This window comes from Aethalodelphis obliquidens, unplaced genomic scaffold, assembly GCF_003676395.1.
Source record: "Aethalodelphis obliquidens isolate GAN/ISIS:26980383/991018 unplaced genomic scaffold, ASM367639v1 scaffold59, whole genome shotgun sequence".
NCBI classification, from domain to species: domain Eukaryota; kingdom Metazoa; phylum Chordata; class Mammalia; order Artiodactyla; family Delphinidae; genus Aethalodelphis; species Aethalodelphis obliquidens.
Window position 1 is genome coordinate 6,473,408 of NW_020838003.1, and position 15,823 is coordinate 6,489,230.

At 41.6% G+C, this 15,823-nt stretch overlaps 1 protein-coding gene across 8 annotated transcripts in view; it reads left to right on the plus strand.

The window, feature by feature from the left end:
* The window catches only part of FRAS1 (Fraser extracellular matrix complex subunit 1), a 451,240-nt gene that overhangs the window by 403,189 nt on the left and 32,228 nt on the right, over positions 1-15,823 (plus strand). For 7 of the 8 annotated variants that reach the window (XM_027087689.1, XM_027087692.1, XM_027087691.1 and 4 more), the window contains 5 exons: positions 4,024-4,229; positions 7,126-7,282; positions 9,486-9,686; positions 11,237-11,424; positions 12,867-13,142. In XM_027087689.1, the coding sequence (XP_026943490.1) occupies positions 4,024-4,229; positions 7,126-7,282; positions 9,486-9,686; positions 11,237-11,424; positions 12,867-13,142 (1,028 nt within the window). Of the gene's footprint in view, positions 1-4,023; positions 4,230-7,125; positions 7,283-9,485; positions 9,687-11,236; positions 11,425-12,866; positions 13,143-15,823 lie in introns of those variants that run through there. The other variant, XM_027087697.1, reaches the window with a different exon arrangement.

Consider the following 15,823-nt stretch of genomic DNA (forward strand, 5'->3'; position numbering starts at 1 on the left):
CAGAGTCATCTATTAAACATTATCTCATTTTCTCATAATCCCGTCATTTTACTCTTATTTCTATTTTGTGGATAAGGAGACTGAGAATCAGGGAAGTAAACATACACCCAAAGTCTAGTAAATGGAGGAACCAGCATGCATTCTAGGACTTTTGGCTCCAAGTTCATACTCTTTGCACTAGGTTCTATTTGGTGCAGTTGGAGAATATGTGGGACTTTTTTTTCCTTAAAGAAGTTAAAAAAGAAGAAAAAGGGAAATTCATTTGTTCTTTTTATTCTTGGAAAGGCTTCTTATTCTTTTACATGAAAGGATAGTTAATTCCCTTCTGATGAAGTGGAAAGTGAATGGAAAGTCAGAAATCCTGAAATATAATCCCCGCCCACCACTTCCTTGCTCAGTGGCTAAGGTTACTGAGCCTCATTTTGTTCATCTATAAATAATGATATACCGATAAGATTGTTGTAAGGATTAAATTAGTTAAAATATGTGAAAATACCTACCATAGTACCTGGCATGTGGTAGATTTTATTACATGTTAATTTCTTTTCTTCCTGATGCACCTGTAATTTGACACACTTGCCAGTGGGACTCCAGTAACACACACAAACTTCATTGCACTCTGATCAACATAGAAGATTCCATTTAGATTATACTTGCATTCTATTGACGGGCATTAGGGTTGCAAACTTAGAAAATGAATATGTTAAATAAAATACCACCTTTCAGGAAGACTACAGCAACATATATTCATTCAAGATCTTTATCACAGAGAAAGGAATCTACAAATCTATTTCAGTAACCCATTGCAGTGTTCACCAATTATCTCTGTTGGTTATCCTTCCCAGTAACTGGTGGCTTTCGTTGAATCCCTTCAATGTGCACATTCTAGGGTAGAAAGATCTCTAATTACTTTACCTCTAATCCTCTCCAACTTGTGAAATTGAGGTTAAATAATTTAAGATCACATAGGGAGGAGGTGAGGGAGTGAGAGTTAAAGCCCGGGTCTATTCTGTGCAAGTCCAGCCTTCTGGTTTTATGCTCTACCATGCTGACTTTTCATTTTGCAGTTTCAGCTGACCACTGCCGCTCTATGTAACAATGCTTAATGTCACTCAAGATCCTTATAGAGTCAGCTTCCAGCCTTTCAAAGTGACCTTAGCGCCTTTTATCTTTCTCCACCGGGCCGATTTCAGGCGCTTAAATCATCTAAGTAGCTCATCTCAGAACATTTTCTGTTTTCACCTTTGTCTTCTGCTCTGATACCTGGAATTAGACTTTGGTGTTGCCCTGAAGACTGCTGAGCAAGGCAAGAAAGGCCTTGTAGCCGCTGCTGCACCGCACCCCTGTGTATGTATGTAGCTGTGTCCCACCTACTCATTAACTCAAAGAACCAGAGCCGGGATTTTTCCTAAATCTCAGACTTAACCATCACCCATAAAGAGGCCACTGCATTCCGGGCAGTTGGTGTCTGCACTCACTTTGTCAGTTACTAAGAAGATTAGCGGGGAACAGTGTTGGTTGACAGTTTCCATGCCTAAGACTGGTGCCCAGCACTTGGGTTACTGAGTAGTATAGAGCAGAGTCCTGAAATCTATTTCAAAACACAAGACTTACACAAATAAGAAGATAACTACAAATTGATTTTCTCAGAGAGGTGTTGACAATAGTGCATGATACCCACTGCGAGCCCATAAGCCTTCACAGAGTGGTTTCCATTTCCCATTCATATACCTCATCCATGTGGAAAGCGAAGGGGTTCTGCAGTCAGGCAGAAATGACACCCCACGCATGGCACCCCTACTTCCTGTAGAGACTGCAGTGCCTTGCAGGGTTGTCAGGAGGATGAGAAACGATGTGTATGGAAGCCCTTAACACAATGCCTGACCCGGGCTGGGCCCTTTGTATGCCATAACCCCATGCAGATAAATGTCTCCAAACCCACCCATTGCCTGTCCATTGGCTCCGCTTGTCTCCCACTGAACTGGGGGCTCCTTAAAAGCAGGGATTTTTCCCAGAAGGCAATCATGAGGAGTGTTCACCCACTGCTTTCTTTCCTTTTCTTTTCCTTTTTTTTTTTTTAAGCAGATAGGCATAGGAGTAAAGGTTAATACATGTTAAATAGAGGGAAAGGAGTCTTACATCTCAAGAGGAATCTGGGGTTGATTAATACATGACAAAACCCAAACATTACCACTTAGCTTTTAACTCACCTCCAACTTGATGCCTGTCAGACCAGCAAGAAAAATCAATCCAAAGCATTAGATAAAATCTGCCATGAGTAGAAAAGCTTTCTTGCTTGTGTTGCTTTTTACCTGGCAACAAGCTTCCTTCTTGTCCTCATGCAAGGTCATGTCATTCCCACCCACCTCTTAATAGCACTGGATGGAAAGAGCCCCAAATGAGTAATGTGCAGGACCTGATGCCAAAGTCACTCATCTTCTTTTTAGAGGTATCTTCTGGGTTTTTCTTTAGTGATAAATGGTAACTGTTAGGCTTAGCTCAGATAATGGATTTGTTTTATATTTGCTAATGCCAAACAGTTCTGAGCAGTGGACAGGCTGGAGGCAAAGAGAGCTTTCTACATATTGACTTGCAGAGAGCTTGGTGCTCACCTCTTCTGTTCCTTCCTTTCAGGTTGGGCAGGGCACATCCAGGACGTAGCCAGGAAATAGGTGGCTATAGCTTTGAGGTCAGCTTCCTGCAGCCCCAGACACTAATTTGACATATGACTGGATGGACTACCTCTTTGTATTGTCCATTAAGAAAATAATAACCAGCACTCAACAAAACGTTGGTCTCGAAAGGGGACATGTCTCAATGCAGAATGTTACTTAAAGCCTTGTAGAAAGTAAGGAAGAAACACTGATCCATTATTATTATTTTTTTATACTTGAATCATTCCAATTTTTATTTATATGTCTGTACACATAGAAACATGATCCATTATATTGAGAAGCCTGGAGATAGGGGGCAACACAGACCATAATAAAATAATTTCTACCCAAATTTGAGTGCCTGCTGTTTGCCAGGTCCTGTATTGAGCACCATGCATACCTAATCTCATTCCATTCAATCCTCCCAATAATTTTACAAGTTAGATATTAACAGTCCCAATTTACGTATTTAAAAAAGCCCAAGGCTCAGAAAATCTCAGTAACATGCCCTGTGTCATTCCGCTAATACGTAGCAGGGCTGGGATGGAAATTCAGACGCGCTTATTCCAGAGCCCTTGTTTTTAACCACCATTTGGCTACGGTCCTTCCCTAAAGTCAGATGAGGCCATGTGAGTTGTTAAAGGAGAGGTAACCCCACAGCAGTAGTCACAGACTGGGGCCCACTGGCCAAATTCAGCTTATGGATGTGTTTTGCTTGGCTCCAATAGTTTGGGCCTGCATGGAATCTCTTTTTACTGTTTTAATTGCTTGCTATTTTAAAATTGAGGAGCTATGACACAAAAATGCAGATCTCTGATTTTGTTTGAAAATAGGAAGACCTGCCAACAAAAGAACGAAGCTGAGGGGCAAAACCCCCTTTAAACATGACCTGCTCCTTCCTCTTTACCGATGTCCCTGCTCTTCCCTTTTGTCTTCCTGGCCCAGGGCCAACGTGAGTGGCCACTTCTCATCAGCCTTGCACTGCTGTTTTCCTTTTGGTAGCCTTAGAAGGAACATGAACTTTTCTGGGTCTTCAGGTCTCTATCAGGATTTTCCACGTGGCCCATTTCTTTATTTGCATCGCCTGTCTGTATTTGAGATGGTGACTGTTGTAAGAAAGAAGCTGAGCAGAAACTGGTGCAAACTTGATTTGTTCTGTTTTGCTGGAACTATACTCACAGCGGAAGCAGTTCCCTTGTCCTGAGAGTAGCAGCCAGGCCTTGAAATCTGCTGACTGCTTGTAGTTTATCGGCCTCTGGTGGCCCTTAGTGGAGCCGTCCTGCCAACTGGCTGCCAGTCCTGCCAAGTGGCAGCCAGCTCCCTCAGCATCCCACTAACGATGCCTCCGTCTTTCCTTCTGCTCACCCAGTGCCCAGCATGCAGTTTGCCAAGGATTTGCTCCTAGTGAAGGAGAAGGAGGGTGTCCTACACGTACCCATCATGCGGAGTGGGGACCTGAGCTACGAGTCTTCAGTAAGGTGCTATACTCAGGGCCATTCAGCTCAGGTCATGGAGGACTTTGAGGACAGAAGAAACACAGACTCTTCACGGATTACATTTCTCAAAGGGGAGAAAGTAAGTGGATTCCTGGTGGCTGAAGAATGGGATTCCCTCCTTCCCTGATGCTTTTATTTGTCCATAGTGAAGTAATTTAGACAAATTCTGAACATCCTAGGAAGTTTCTAATTAACCGTTCATTCTTTTAATAATGTCATCTCTTCTATGTGGTTGTCTTCTTTGTCTCCCATTTATGACCAAATACCTATGTCATTGGCTGAGCTGGGATATTTAGATGATGTAGAACATTTTGGGAATTTAGCAGAATCAAATGACTGGGGACTCCTCTTAATTTGAACCCACATGGGAGATGAACACACTCCACTAATGTTATCTGGAGAAGGAGGAGACAGTTCTCTAATACCTGGGCCCCTGTTCCAGGGCAACACACGTTCTGGCATAGGACCAATAGTACAGGACTGAACACCTGTTCAGTTGAGCACATTCAAGACAGTGGAGTACTCTCTTGGCAATATAATGAAAAATGATACATACGGACACAAGAACTCCTGAGAAACTCCAGTCACTAAGTGTGGCTGCATCAGACTCAAAGCTTGCAACCTCAGTGTGTATATCCAAAGCATCTATTGAATGAGAATCATATTTCTCCATTACTGGATCTCAGTTTCAGATGATTGAGTCAGTTGAACCCCTTGTTTCAAGGCATGCAGTCCCCACTGGTCAGTTCAAGGCCCTTCTCTTTATTTTGTTGATTTACTCATTTCCTTTTACCCCTACTCTGCAGCCACATTCCCTTCCCCACCTCAGAGGTAATCAATCGATTGTACTTAATGTGTATCTCTCTTATTTTCTATTTGTTCTTAAGAAGTGTCTGGTTCTTTATGTATATAATTTTTATTTCTAAAACTGCTACTGTGTTATACTTTTTCGAATGTTTTCTGCGTTTACTCAGCAATATGTTTTAGTACCTGTGCGTGTCATTTATGTGTCTATCTAATCTGTTGCTTCAAACTGTTGCCTAGCATTTCATGATGGGCATTTACTACCTTTTACCCATTCACTCTCAGCAATAGACAGTGAAGACCCTCGGTTTTAGTGCCCGGTCACCTCCTATCATGCTGCCACCACGGACAGTGCTGCAGTGCAAATCCTCTTATATGTCCACTTACACACCCGAGTGGGGATTTCTTTGGATAAAAACTCAGCAGCAAAATTTCTGGACCACAGGGCATGAAAGTACTTAATTTGAAAAAATAATATCAGAATACTTTCCAAAGTGTCACTAGCAGTACATGAGTGTTGCTAAAACCCTACATACTCTTCAACACTTTTTCAATTACTCATCTTTTAATGTTTACTAATCTGGTATGTATAAAGTTGTATCTCATTTTAATTTGCATTTCTCTAATACTATATAATATGCTTGTTAGTTCATTGAGTTTCTCTTATGAAAATCTATTATTTTTATCCTTTGTTCCTTATTTTATTATATTGCTGTCATTTTCTTACTGATTTGCAGTGCTTCTTGTATATTCTAAATATTGATCTTAATATTAATAATCCTAAATAGTAACATTAATCCTTGCCAGTGTTTAGATGTTTTAGATATCATAAACATAGTGCCTTTCTCTGTCACTCATCTATTACCTTTGCCCTTGGTGTTCTTACTTGAACAGAAATCTTTGTTTTGATATAAGCAAACATGTGAAATTTTTGCCTTATGATTAGTTCTTTTGAAGTTTAGCATAAAAAGACTTTACACATCCCAGGTCACCCGAGATTCTCCCTCCATTCTTTACCGCCAAAAAAATAAAAATAAAAAATCGATAGCGTCCTTATTTGAGACTCTCAAGTCTTTCACACCTTCATGACTCATAAAAGCCCTGTCTTAGTTATGTATTTTATGGGAATTTTACTGTTGACAGGTTGAAATACGTGTTTAAAACACATATAAATACTATAAATACAATCTTCAGCTTTGAGTCTGCATGTCTGTATTTGTTTTAAGTTCAGAAGAGGATTCTCTGCCTATCCAAGAGGCAGTTTGTAGTTAAATAAAATTATAAAGAAAATACTGCTTAGGGCTTCCCTGGTGGCACAGTGATTGAGAGTCCGCCTGCCAACGCAGGGGACATGGGTTCGTACCCCGGTCCGGGAGGATCCCACATGCCACGGAGCAGCTGGGCCTGTGAGCCATGGCCGCTGAGCCTGCACGTCTGGAGCCTATGCTCCGCGGCGGGAGAGGCCACAACGGTGAGAGGCCCGCGTACCGCAAAAAATAAATAAATAAATAAAATGTTGTGACCTTATTTTATGTTTTGCCAAGAAGACAAGTTCTCAGTAGAGAATATTCAGTTTGGGAAGCGCTTGAGTTCTTTTCATCCAACAGGGATTTAGATTGTGTTCTCAGACATTCAGTTCTCAGTTTTCAGATTAGCCACCATTCGGCAACACATTTGAGAGTTCTGTAGCTTTTAAAGGTGTCTTTAGCCTAACAGGAAGGCTTTCTGAGTTCCTTATAAGATTCTTCAATTTTCACAAAGGAAAAGGAATATCATTCAACTCTCCAGGAAGTCTAATCCATATGTTAAACCCTCACCATCAGAAATCTACCAACATAATATGTACAAAGGTACAGATGAGCCCAGGCAAAATGTGGGAAAGCACACAGATGTTCTACAGATGCTTTTTAGTGATTCATTTTGTTGTTTTTCATAACGTATGACCAATAATTCAAAATCGTTTGGAATGTTTAATACAAGTCTCCACGTATAGGTAGGTCCACTCAGGCATGAACTGTTAAACATTCTATTTTATAAATGAAACGGGATATTTTGGAATCTGTGTTGACTTTTTGATGCTACAAAGAAGGAAAATCATTTTCTAGGGAAAACCAAGCAAATTATTGATATCTCATTGCAAATTTTACTCTTTCTTGTGCCCTTGGCTCTAGATGAAGAACTGTACTGTCTATATCCACGATGACTCCATGTTTGAGCCTGAGGAACAGTTCAGGGTCTACCTTGGCCATCCTCTTGGGAACCACTGGAGTGGAGCCAGAGTTGGAAAGAATAACATGGCCACCATCACCATATCCAATGATGAAGATGGTAATGGAAGAAATTGCCTTTAGTTACTCTTAGGTTGATGGGACATGAACTGATGTTTTACCAATAACATAATTATAGGTGTTTTGAAAAATGAAAGCACTATAAAAGTGTCTACTGATAACAGTCTTAGAGTATCTATATAAAATATTGGCAGCAAATTATCATCGTCTACAGAGCTCCAGTATTTTAAATCACATTGTTCTCTACCACATCACCAAGAGATAGGGAGCAAGTATGGTTAAACGCTAGGACAGAGATGCTAAGACAGACAGAGAATAAAAATGTTTAAGTCACTGCAATTTAAGAGCAGGATTGGAAATACAGTCAGAATCAGTTGAATCCAATGAACTGATTTAAAACGCTGCCACCTTTCTGGAAAAGTCTAATTTCTCAGTTTTCTTCTCTCTAATTGATTTGGCCTACTAACCTAAAAAAACTTAAATTCTTTAGTCAGGTGTCAGCAAAGAGTGACCCAGGCACCAAAGAAAACAAAATCTGTTTCAAATAGGGACATAATTGTTTTATTAAAATAGGTATTTTAATAAATGGACAATAAAACTACAAATAGTAACAGCTGTTTTTATTGAATATTGACTGTATACTAAGAACCATTCTAAGCATATAATACGATTTCATTTCATTTCATTCTGACAGTAGCCCCTTGAGGTAGGTGTTATTATCCCTATATTATAGGTAAAGAAATTGAACCTCAGCACAGTTATATAATTTACGTTCTTAGTTACACAGCTGTAAGCAACAAAAGTGCATGTAGAACCTTATTTTATCAGATTCTAGAATCTACGCAAGACTCAGTGAGACTCTTAGGGTTTCTAATATTAAAATAGGGACTAACTTGGACATTGGGAAAAAAGCAAAAAAGCCAGCCTTGAAGTTGAATTAGCCCTTTACCCAAGGAGACTCAGGTTCAAATCCTGAACCTCTCCTGTTCACACAGAAAAAGTGAACCTCTCCTGTTCACACAGAAAAAGTGAACCTCTCCTGTTCACACAGAAAACCCAGTGACTGAAGCTCAGAGAAGTAACAAGTTCACACTGTGTTACAGTGACATACCTCATTTTCAAAGAGTGCACACGGTAACAACTATGAAGTCTAAAATGAAGCATATCTTCTACAATTAGGAAGAACTGATTTTCTGAGAGAGAAAGAGGGAAGTGAACATAGAGACTTCAGAAATTTCTGAAAGAGTCTATATTTTAAGTGGTATAAGATTTGTAATTGCTCCCAATTTTTCCATCTTCTTATCCCACTCTCTCCACCACTACCACGTTGCCCTTCCTCATGAGAATATAATACAAAAGAAGGCATAATTTGAATTTTTTTAAGAAATCAACGATTAATCGTTCCATAGCAATGAGGATAGTACCTCAAATCAGATTGTGTTAGGAAATCTTGTGTTCCTGAATTATTGTTGTAGCTGGTCACTATAACTACTCATCCTTAACTAAATAACCTGTGAGAAGTTAGGAAAAGCCAAGCGTTGGGGAGCTGAGAGCACTGGGAGGGAGGATCCAAAAGATTAGAGATGGGCTTCCCTGGTGGCGCAGTGGTTGAGAGTCCGCCTGCCGATGCAGGGGACACGGGTTCGTGCCCCGGTCCAGGAAGATCCCACATGCCGTGGAGCGGCTGGGCCCGTGAGCCATGGCCGCTGAGCCTGCGTGTCCGGAGCCTGTGCTCCACAACGGGAGAGGCCACAACAGTGAGAGGCCCGCGGACCGCAAAAAAAAAAAAAAAAGATCAGAGATTTGGTACATTTAAGCAGTATATAAATGAAAAGGAGTTGGTTCATAGAATCAGTCAATAGATATTTATCAAGGGCTTAACTGTGTCTCTGTCCCTTGATAGATTGTGCAGATTTAAAAACATGCTGTGAGCTATAATGCCTAGATGGAAACTTGGACATCATGCATTTCAAACTGCTTAAAAATATTTCTTCCACTATATTGTTTTTAATAAGAAATATGTGAGAAACAACTCCTGCAGAATCACAGATAAATCCCTTTTTCCAAAGTATTGCTTAGGGGTAAATACTGATTGATTTTTATTGACTGCAAGCTATTTTGCCTTTGTATTGTTAACTAATGTGAAAAATTCCCTCTTGTCATTAGAAGGTGTTTTCCTGGGAGGTGGAATTCTTTGTCACTTTTCCAACTTGCTCTTGTTTTCCTAACCTTGTTTCCTTAAGCTCCCACCATTGAGTTTGAAGAAGCTGCATACCAAGTCCGGGAACCCTCAGGGCCAGATGCCACAGCCATTCTGAACATCAAGGTGATCCGCAGAGGGGATCAGAACAGGACGTCCAAGATTCGCTGTAGCACACGGGACGGGTCGGCCCAGTCTGGTGTGGATTATTACCCAAAAAGCCGAATCTTAAAGTTCAGTCCTGGTAATTGAATGCCAATCCCAATCTGTAGGTTTTACTTAAGAGAGAGGCAGATATCTTATATTTGAAGAAAGGAACGAGCAGAAAAATGAAAGAGAGAAACAGTATTTCCAACAGCGTGAAGTACTTATTAAGCACACATTTGAGATTGTGGGAGTCTTTAAATTTTCTAATTAGTATAAATGGCATGGTAAAGAAAGAAAAAGGCCAAAGAAATGCTTCACTTCAGAACATCCTAGGCATTTTGGCTCATTCAAAAGGATTTTTTGTTGCTGCTGTCATTAGCCTATGATTTGGTTGAGCAAGGAGGGCACTTGATTTTTTTAAAATATACATGATTTTTTGTATATTTTTGAATGTTTGTCATTCAGCAAACATTGGTACAAACCACTGTGCTGGGCCCCTAGGGGATTACTAAACCCAGAAGGCACAGTCTCCATGCTCAAGTGGTTTGACATCTACTAGGAGATGCTATGAAGATGAGTCAGGGAAGAAGGATGGGATTCAGGTCACAACCAGCTGTTTAACTGTCTGATATATTTATTTAATGGAAGGAATGAGACAGAGGAGGAGTTGAATTGTATGCTTGGCTTTTTCCCAGAACTTTATGGAGCAGTATAAGGTGAAAAGGCTGTTATAGAGCCTGCCACCATGTGTGATGTAGCCAGAAGTGGGCAAAAGTGATAGAAGGCCTTTTCAGAGGTGTCTTAGCAAGTGGAGGGAGAAAATGACTCCCTTGGAAATGGAGGGGGGCGGTCTCTGTATGTCCCTGTCACCCACTGGAGCTTCAGAGGGCTTTCGGCTCCATCCCTGTGCGTCTGGTTCATGTTTACAGGGAAGGTAGGTGCCCTTCCTCCACATCCTCACAAGGACCTCTCTTCCAAGTGTGTTAGCTTTTTCCTTTTCTGCATAAGCATCTGGGGGAAAGGCAGGTCTTAGAAGTAACCTAGCCCAGATGTCTATAGGAGAGGAAGAAGGGCACCTTGACTACTGCCCGAGATATCTGCACCTTCCCAGAATCACTTTACAGAAAAGGAAGGGGGTTTCTAAGCTCTAACCCTCCCCATTCCAGGCTGCCAAACCTTCACATTATTGTCTTTGCAGAAATGGCCTGGTAGGTAGCCCTTGAGCTATCGGTCCCCAGGAGACAGCTTTGAAGGATGGTGTACAAGCACTCTGCCGCACAGGAGCTCATGCCTACATGTAAAGGGGAAAGAAAAGTTAGGCAAAAAACCTCATAGCCAGGCTGGAGCGTATTTGGAATCATAGATTTTTATTACCACCAGCTAGTGTCAGGCAGGGGCCATTAATCCTCATATGGCGTTGCATAGTAAATCTGCGGTACTGAGCCTCCACCACAGGTGGAATTTGACCAAGAAAACAGATTCCTCGCTTGAGATGGGGCTAACGTGATAAGCAGCCACTACATTGATAGGAAACCTCTGAAAGGAAAGGGCGTATTTCAACATAAAGCCTCAGCAGTGCCAACCTGCACTGTCTTAAGTGGGTCGCTCATGAGGACCTTTGCCCTCTTTGTTCTGTCCTTGGCGAAGGTGTGGATCATATCTTCTTTAAAGTTGAGATCCTGTCCAATGAAGACCGGGAGTGGCATGAATCGTTCTCTCTAGTCCTTGGCCCGGATGACCCAGTGGAAGCTGTTCTTGGTGATGTGACCACTGCCACAGTGACGATTCTAGACCAGGAGGTGTCAGGGAGCCTCATCCTGCCAGCGCCGCCCATTGTGAGTCTCTCAACCCAAAGGATCGTTGCTTATGTCCTAGTAATTAGATAAGAACTTGAGAGAAGCAGGACTTCCAATGCTGCACATCTTCATTTTTCTAACACAGTGATTTTCTTTTCTTTTTTTTTGTTTAACATCTTTATTAGAGTATAATTGCTTTACAATGGTGTGTTAGTTTCTGCTGTAACATAGTGAATCAGCTGTACTTATACATATATCCCCATATCTCCTCCCTCTTGCGTCTCCCTCCCACCCTCCCTATCCCACCCCTCCAGGCGGTCACAAAGCACCGTGCTGATCTCCCTGTGCTATGTGGCTGCTTCCCACTAGCTATCTATTTTACACTTGGTAGTGTATATAAGTCCATGCCACTCCCTCACTTCATCCCAGCTTACCCTTCCCCCTCCCGTAACACAGTGATTTTCAACCAAGAGCGAGGGCTCTTGTCCTTTCCCCCAAATCCCTCACTCCCATCACCTCTGGGGAACACTTGGCAATGTCTGGTGACATCTGTGGTTGTCATGACTGTCACACTAGGTGCTATTAGCATCTAGTGGGTGGAAGTCAGGGAAGCTGCTAAACATCCTACAATACACAGGACAACGCCAACAGCAAGGAATTATCTGGCTCAAATGTCAGTGGTGCCAAGGATGAGAAACCTTGTTTTGACATAAGAGTGAGACCAAACCATACTGAGACCTTAGTCTGATAAAGACAGAAGGTGCAATACAGTTGATCTTCTCATTTCTTTGGTGGAACCTAGAAGAGTAAAAAAGGAATATTACCCCACATCTATTATCCTACATACTCGCCACACACATAGAATTAAGTATCTGCAGAAATGTACCACCATGTTTCCCAGTTTGGGGATGAACAGAATGAACGCACCGACTTCACAGTTAAGAGGAAAATGCATAGAGGTTGCCAAGAATTTAACAATGATAATGAGCTAGTCTTAATAAGTCTTATAACCTCCCTCGACTAGTCTCATAGAGTAAAAGGATCATTTCAAAACGTGTCTCTTCTTTGACCATGGAAGAAATATACTACCTTTATTTACTCCTGTTATGCCAAATGTGCTACGGCATCCATTAACAATTTAATGCAACTTTAAACTAGTAACTGCCGTTTATGATATAGTTTTAGTTACTGTGTATGGGGGGAGGGGAGAGTATTTTTCACACGAGTGATAGGGCTCTGAATTAGGAAGGAGACCAATAAGATAATAAAGCTTTTAGCTCACGGGGGAGGAAGATGTTCTCCACCATTAAAGATCTGCAGTATCTTTTAGGGACGCCTGGCCAAGCACTGTTAAAACTTCTGCTATATTTTAAAGAATCCCTAGGAGTTAAGTGATCTCCTGAATCTCTGGGGAAGGGAGCCTTGGTTCTCTGACCTTCCCGATACCCACCCCGGGCTGAAGCTTTGTTGCTCCTTTGCAGGTTGTCACACTTGCTGACTATGACCATGTGGAAGAGGTTACCAAGGAGGGAGTCAAGAAATCCCCCTCCCCGGGCTACCCGCTGGTCTGTGTCACCCCCTGCGACCCCCATTTCCCCAAGTATGCCATCATGAAGGAGCGCTGCAATGAGGCTGGCATCAACCAGACGTCCGTGCAGTTCAGCTGGGAAGTGGCCACCCCCACTGATGGCAACGGGGCCCGGTCTCCCTTTGAGACCATCACTGACAACACGCCATTCACCAGTGTCAACCACATGGTAGGTCTGTTTGCGGAGGGAGAGACCTGGCGTTTCTCTCTGTTACTCCAACTCTATCAAATTTCTTCAGGTCCCTGCATGGCATTTGGTATAAAATAAACAAATAAGCAGGTACACAGAGTACACACACAATCTTTTTATTCTTACATATAAGGAAAGGTAATATGGTGTAGTAGAAAGAGAACTAGGCTGATAACTCAGACAACCTGTTTACAAACCTTGATTCTGTAGAGAACTAGGCTGATAACTCAGACAACCTGTTTACAAACCTTGATTCTGTCTGTTTTTAACTACACGATGTTACGAGTTCACTTAACCTACTGAGTCTCAGTTTCCTATCTACAAAATACCAAGTCCACTTAATCCACTTGACAAGGTCATTGACACATCAGATATATAAAAGTGATCTATATTGGAGAGGGTGTGGAGAAAAGGGAACCCTCTTGCATTGTTGGTGGGAACGTAAATTGATACAGCCACTATGGAGAACAGTATGGAGTTTCCTTAAAAAACTAAAAATAGAATTACCATATGATCCAGCCATCCCACTACCGGCATATACCCAGAGAAAACCATAATTCAAAAAGACACATGCACCCCAATGTTCATTGCAGCACTATTTACAATAGCCAGGTCATGGAAGCAACCTAAATGCCCATCGACAGACGAATGGATAAAGAAGATGTGGTACATATATACAATGGAACATTACTCAGCCATAAAAAGGAACGAAATTGGGTCATTTGTTGAGACGTGGATGGATCTAGAGACTGTCATACAGAGTGAAGTAAGTCAGAAAGAGAAAAACAAATATCGTATACTAACGCATATATGTGGAGCCTAGAAAAATAGTACAGATGAACCGGTTTGCAGGGCAGGAATTGAGACACAGATGTAGAGAACTAACGTATGGACACCAAGGGGGGAAAGTGGTGGGGGGTGGGGGTGGGGGTGTGCTGAATTGGGCGATTGGGATTGACATGTATACACTGATGTGTATAAAATTGATGACTAATAAGAACCTGCTGTATAAAAAAATAATTAAAAATTTTTAAAAAAAATTAAAAATAAATAAAAAATAAAAGTGATCTATAAATGAAGTAAGTCAAAGATCCCAGGTAGGTACAATTAAGGGTTACTGTTCTTTTCATATCTCTTACACCATTCAGTAAGGAGTAGGGTATAAACTTAAGGACATGGACCGAGGGTTCTCCCACACTTGTAGGTCCATCCCAAAAGAGCCACCACATTGATGGCACATAGTAGGGACCAGTTATTAAACAAGATGAGAGGATGCTTGCTAAGTGATCAGCATTTTTCAAAGCCCTGTGAGAGGACATGAAAAGAGGTTCCAAATGCAGTTGCTGTCCTCAGCAAGTTAAGAGGCCAGACCCACACGCCTGCCACCATCAGAGAGCAGTCAACAGTGGCGGTTCTCCCGACCTCAGGAAACAGTCCATCACTCTGACTCTGCCCCTTACGCCAATGAAGTTCTTCAGAGGAAGAGCTGTCAGCAGTGGAGAGTCAGGCTCCACAGAGTATCTGGCACATAGTAAGCATTCAATAATTTTTGGCTGAAATGAGTGCCATTAATAAGTTTGGAAATCAGAAATTTCTTTCAGACTGAATTTCTCTAGATTTTTCCCTACAAACCCACCGTTTGTTCTCACTTTAAGAAGTGCCTCGTGTGGGGCTTCCCTGGTGGCGCAGTGGTTGAGAGTCCGCCTGCCGATGCAGGGGACACGGGTTCGTGCCCCGGTCCGGGAAGATCCCACGTGCCGCGGAGCGGCTGGGCCCGTGAGCCATGGCCGCTGAGCCTGCGCATCCGGAGCCTGTGCTCCGCAACGGGAGAGGCCACAACAGTGAGAGGCCCGCGTAATGCAAAAAAAAAAAAAGTGCCTCGTGTGGATGGGGCCCTAGTGGAGGAGAGCTGTTAGATGTACACGGGAGGCTTTGGATAAAGCAGGTCCTTCATGTCCGTTGTCTTTGACACAGCTTAATCAGAAAGGCCAGAATATTCATTTTGCAATATAACCTAGTTTGAATTTAAATTATCTTTTTTATTATTATTAAAAATGTAAATGGCAAGACAGCGTATTGTTTCATAAGTATCTAATTCTCTGTTCAACAAAACCATGAAGGGGTTTCATCTGATTTGAGCCAAATATACATTTGTAACAGGTACCAAGTTTATGATTTTACTTCATGTTTCAGTTTTCCTTCTTGCAATGAATTGGTGACTAACACTTTTACCCCTGTTTCCTTTGCTCTATCTTCATTTCTTCAATTATTTATTTAATACCATTGTACTGTATGCATTTTTGTAAGGTGCCTCAAATCCCTTCTGAACAAAGTCCATGTATCAATAAATAAATAAAGTGTTGGCAGCTAATTAAACCATTTTAATGGAAAAATCTTCCATTTTTAATTTTTAATGGATTTCAGTGAAAATTGTTTCCATGAGTAGAATTTATAAGTTTGTATGATTGCTTTGTGGGAGGTCTATGGCACACAGAACTACTAATTCGTTTTTCTTGTTATGTATTTCCCTGTGTCTATGCACTCATAACCTATAGAGTTTTGGTGACCTATGTTGCCTCTGCATACATTGGGTTAAGCATGCTTATGGATTCTGTATGTCTGGGAGCATGAGAGAATCTGTAGAAAGACTTTCAAAGGCC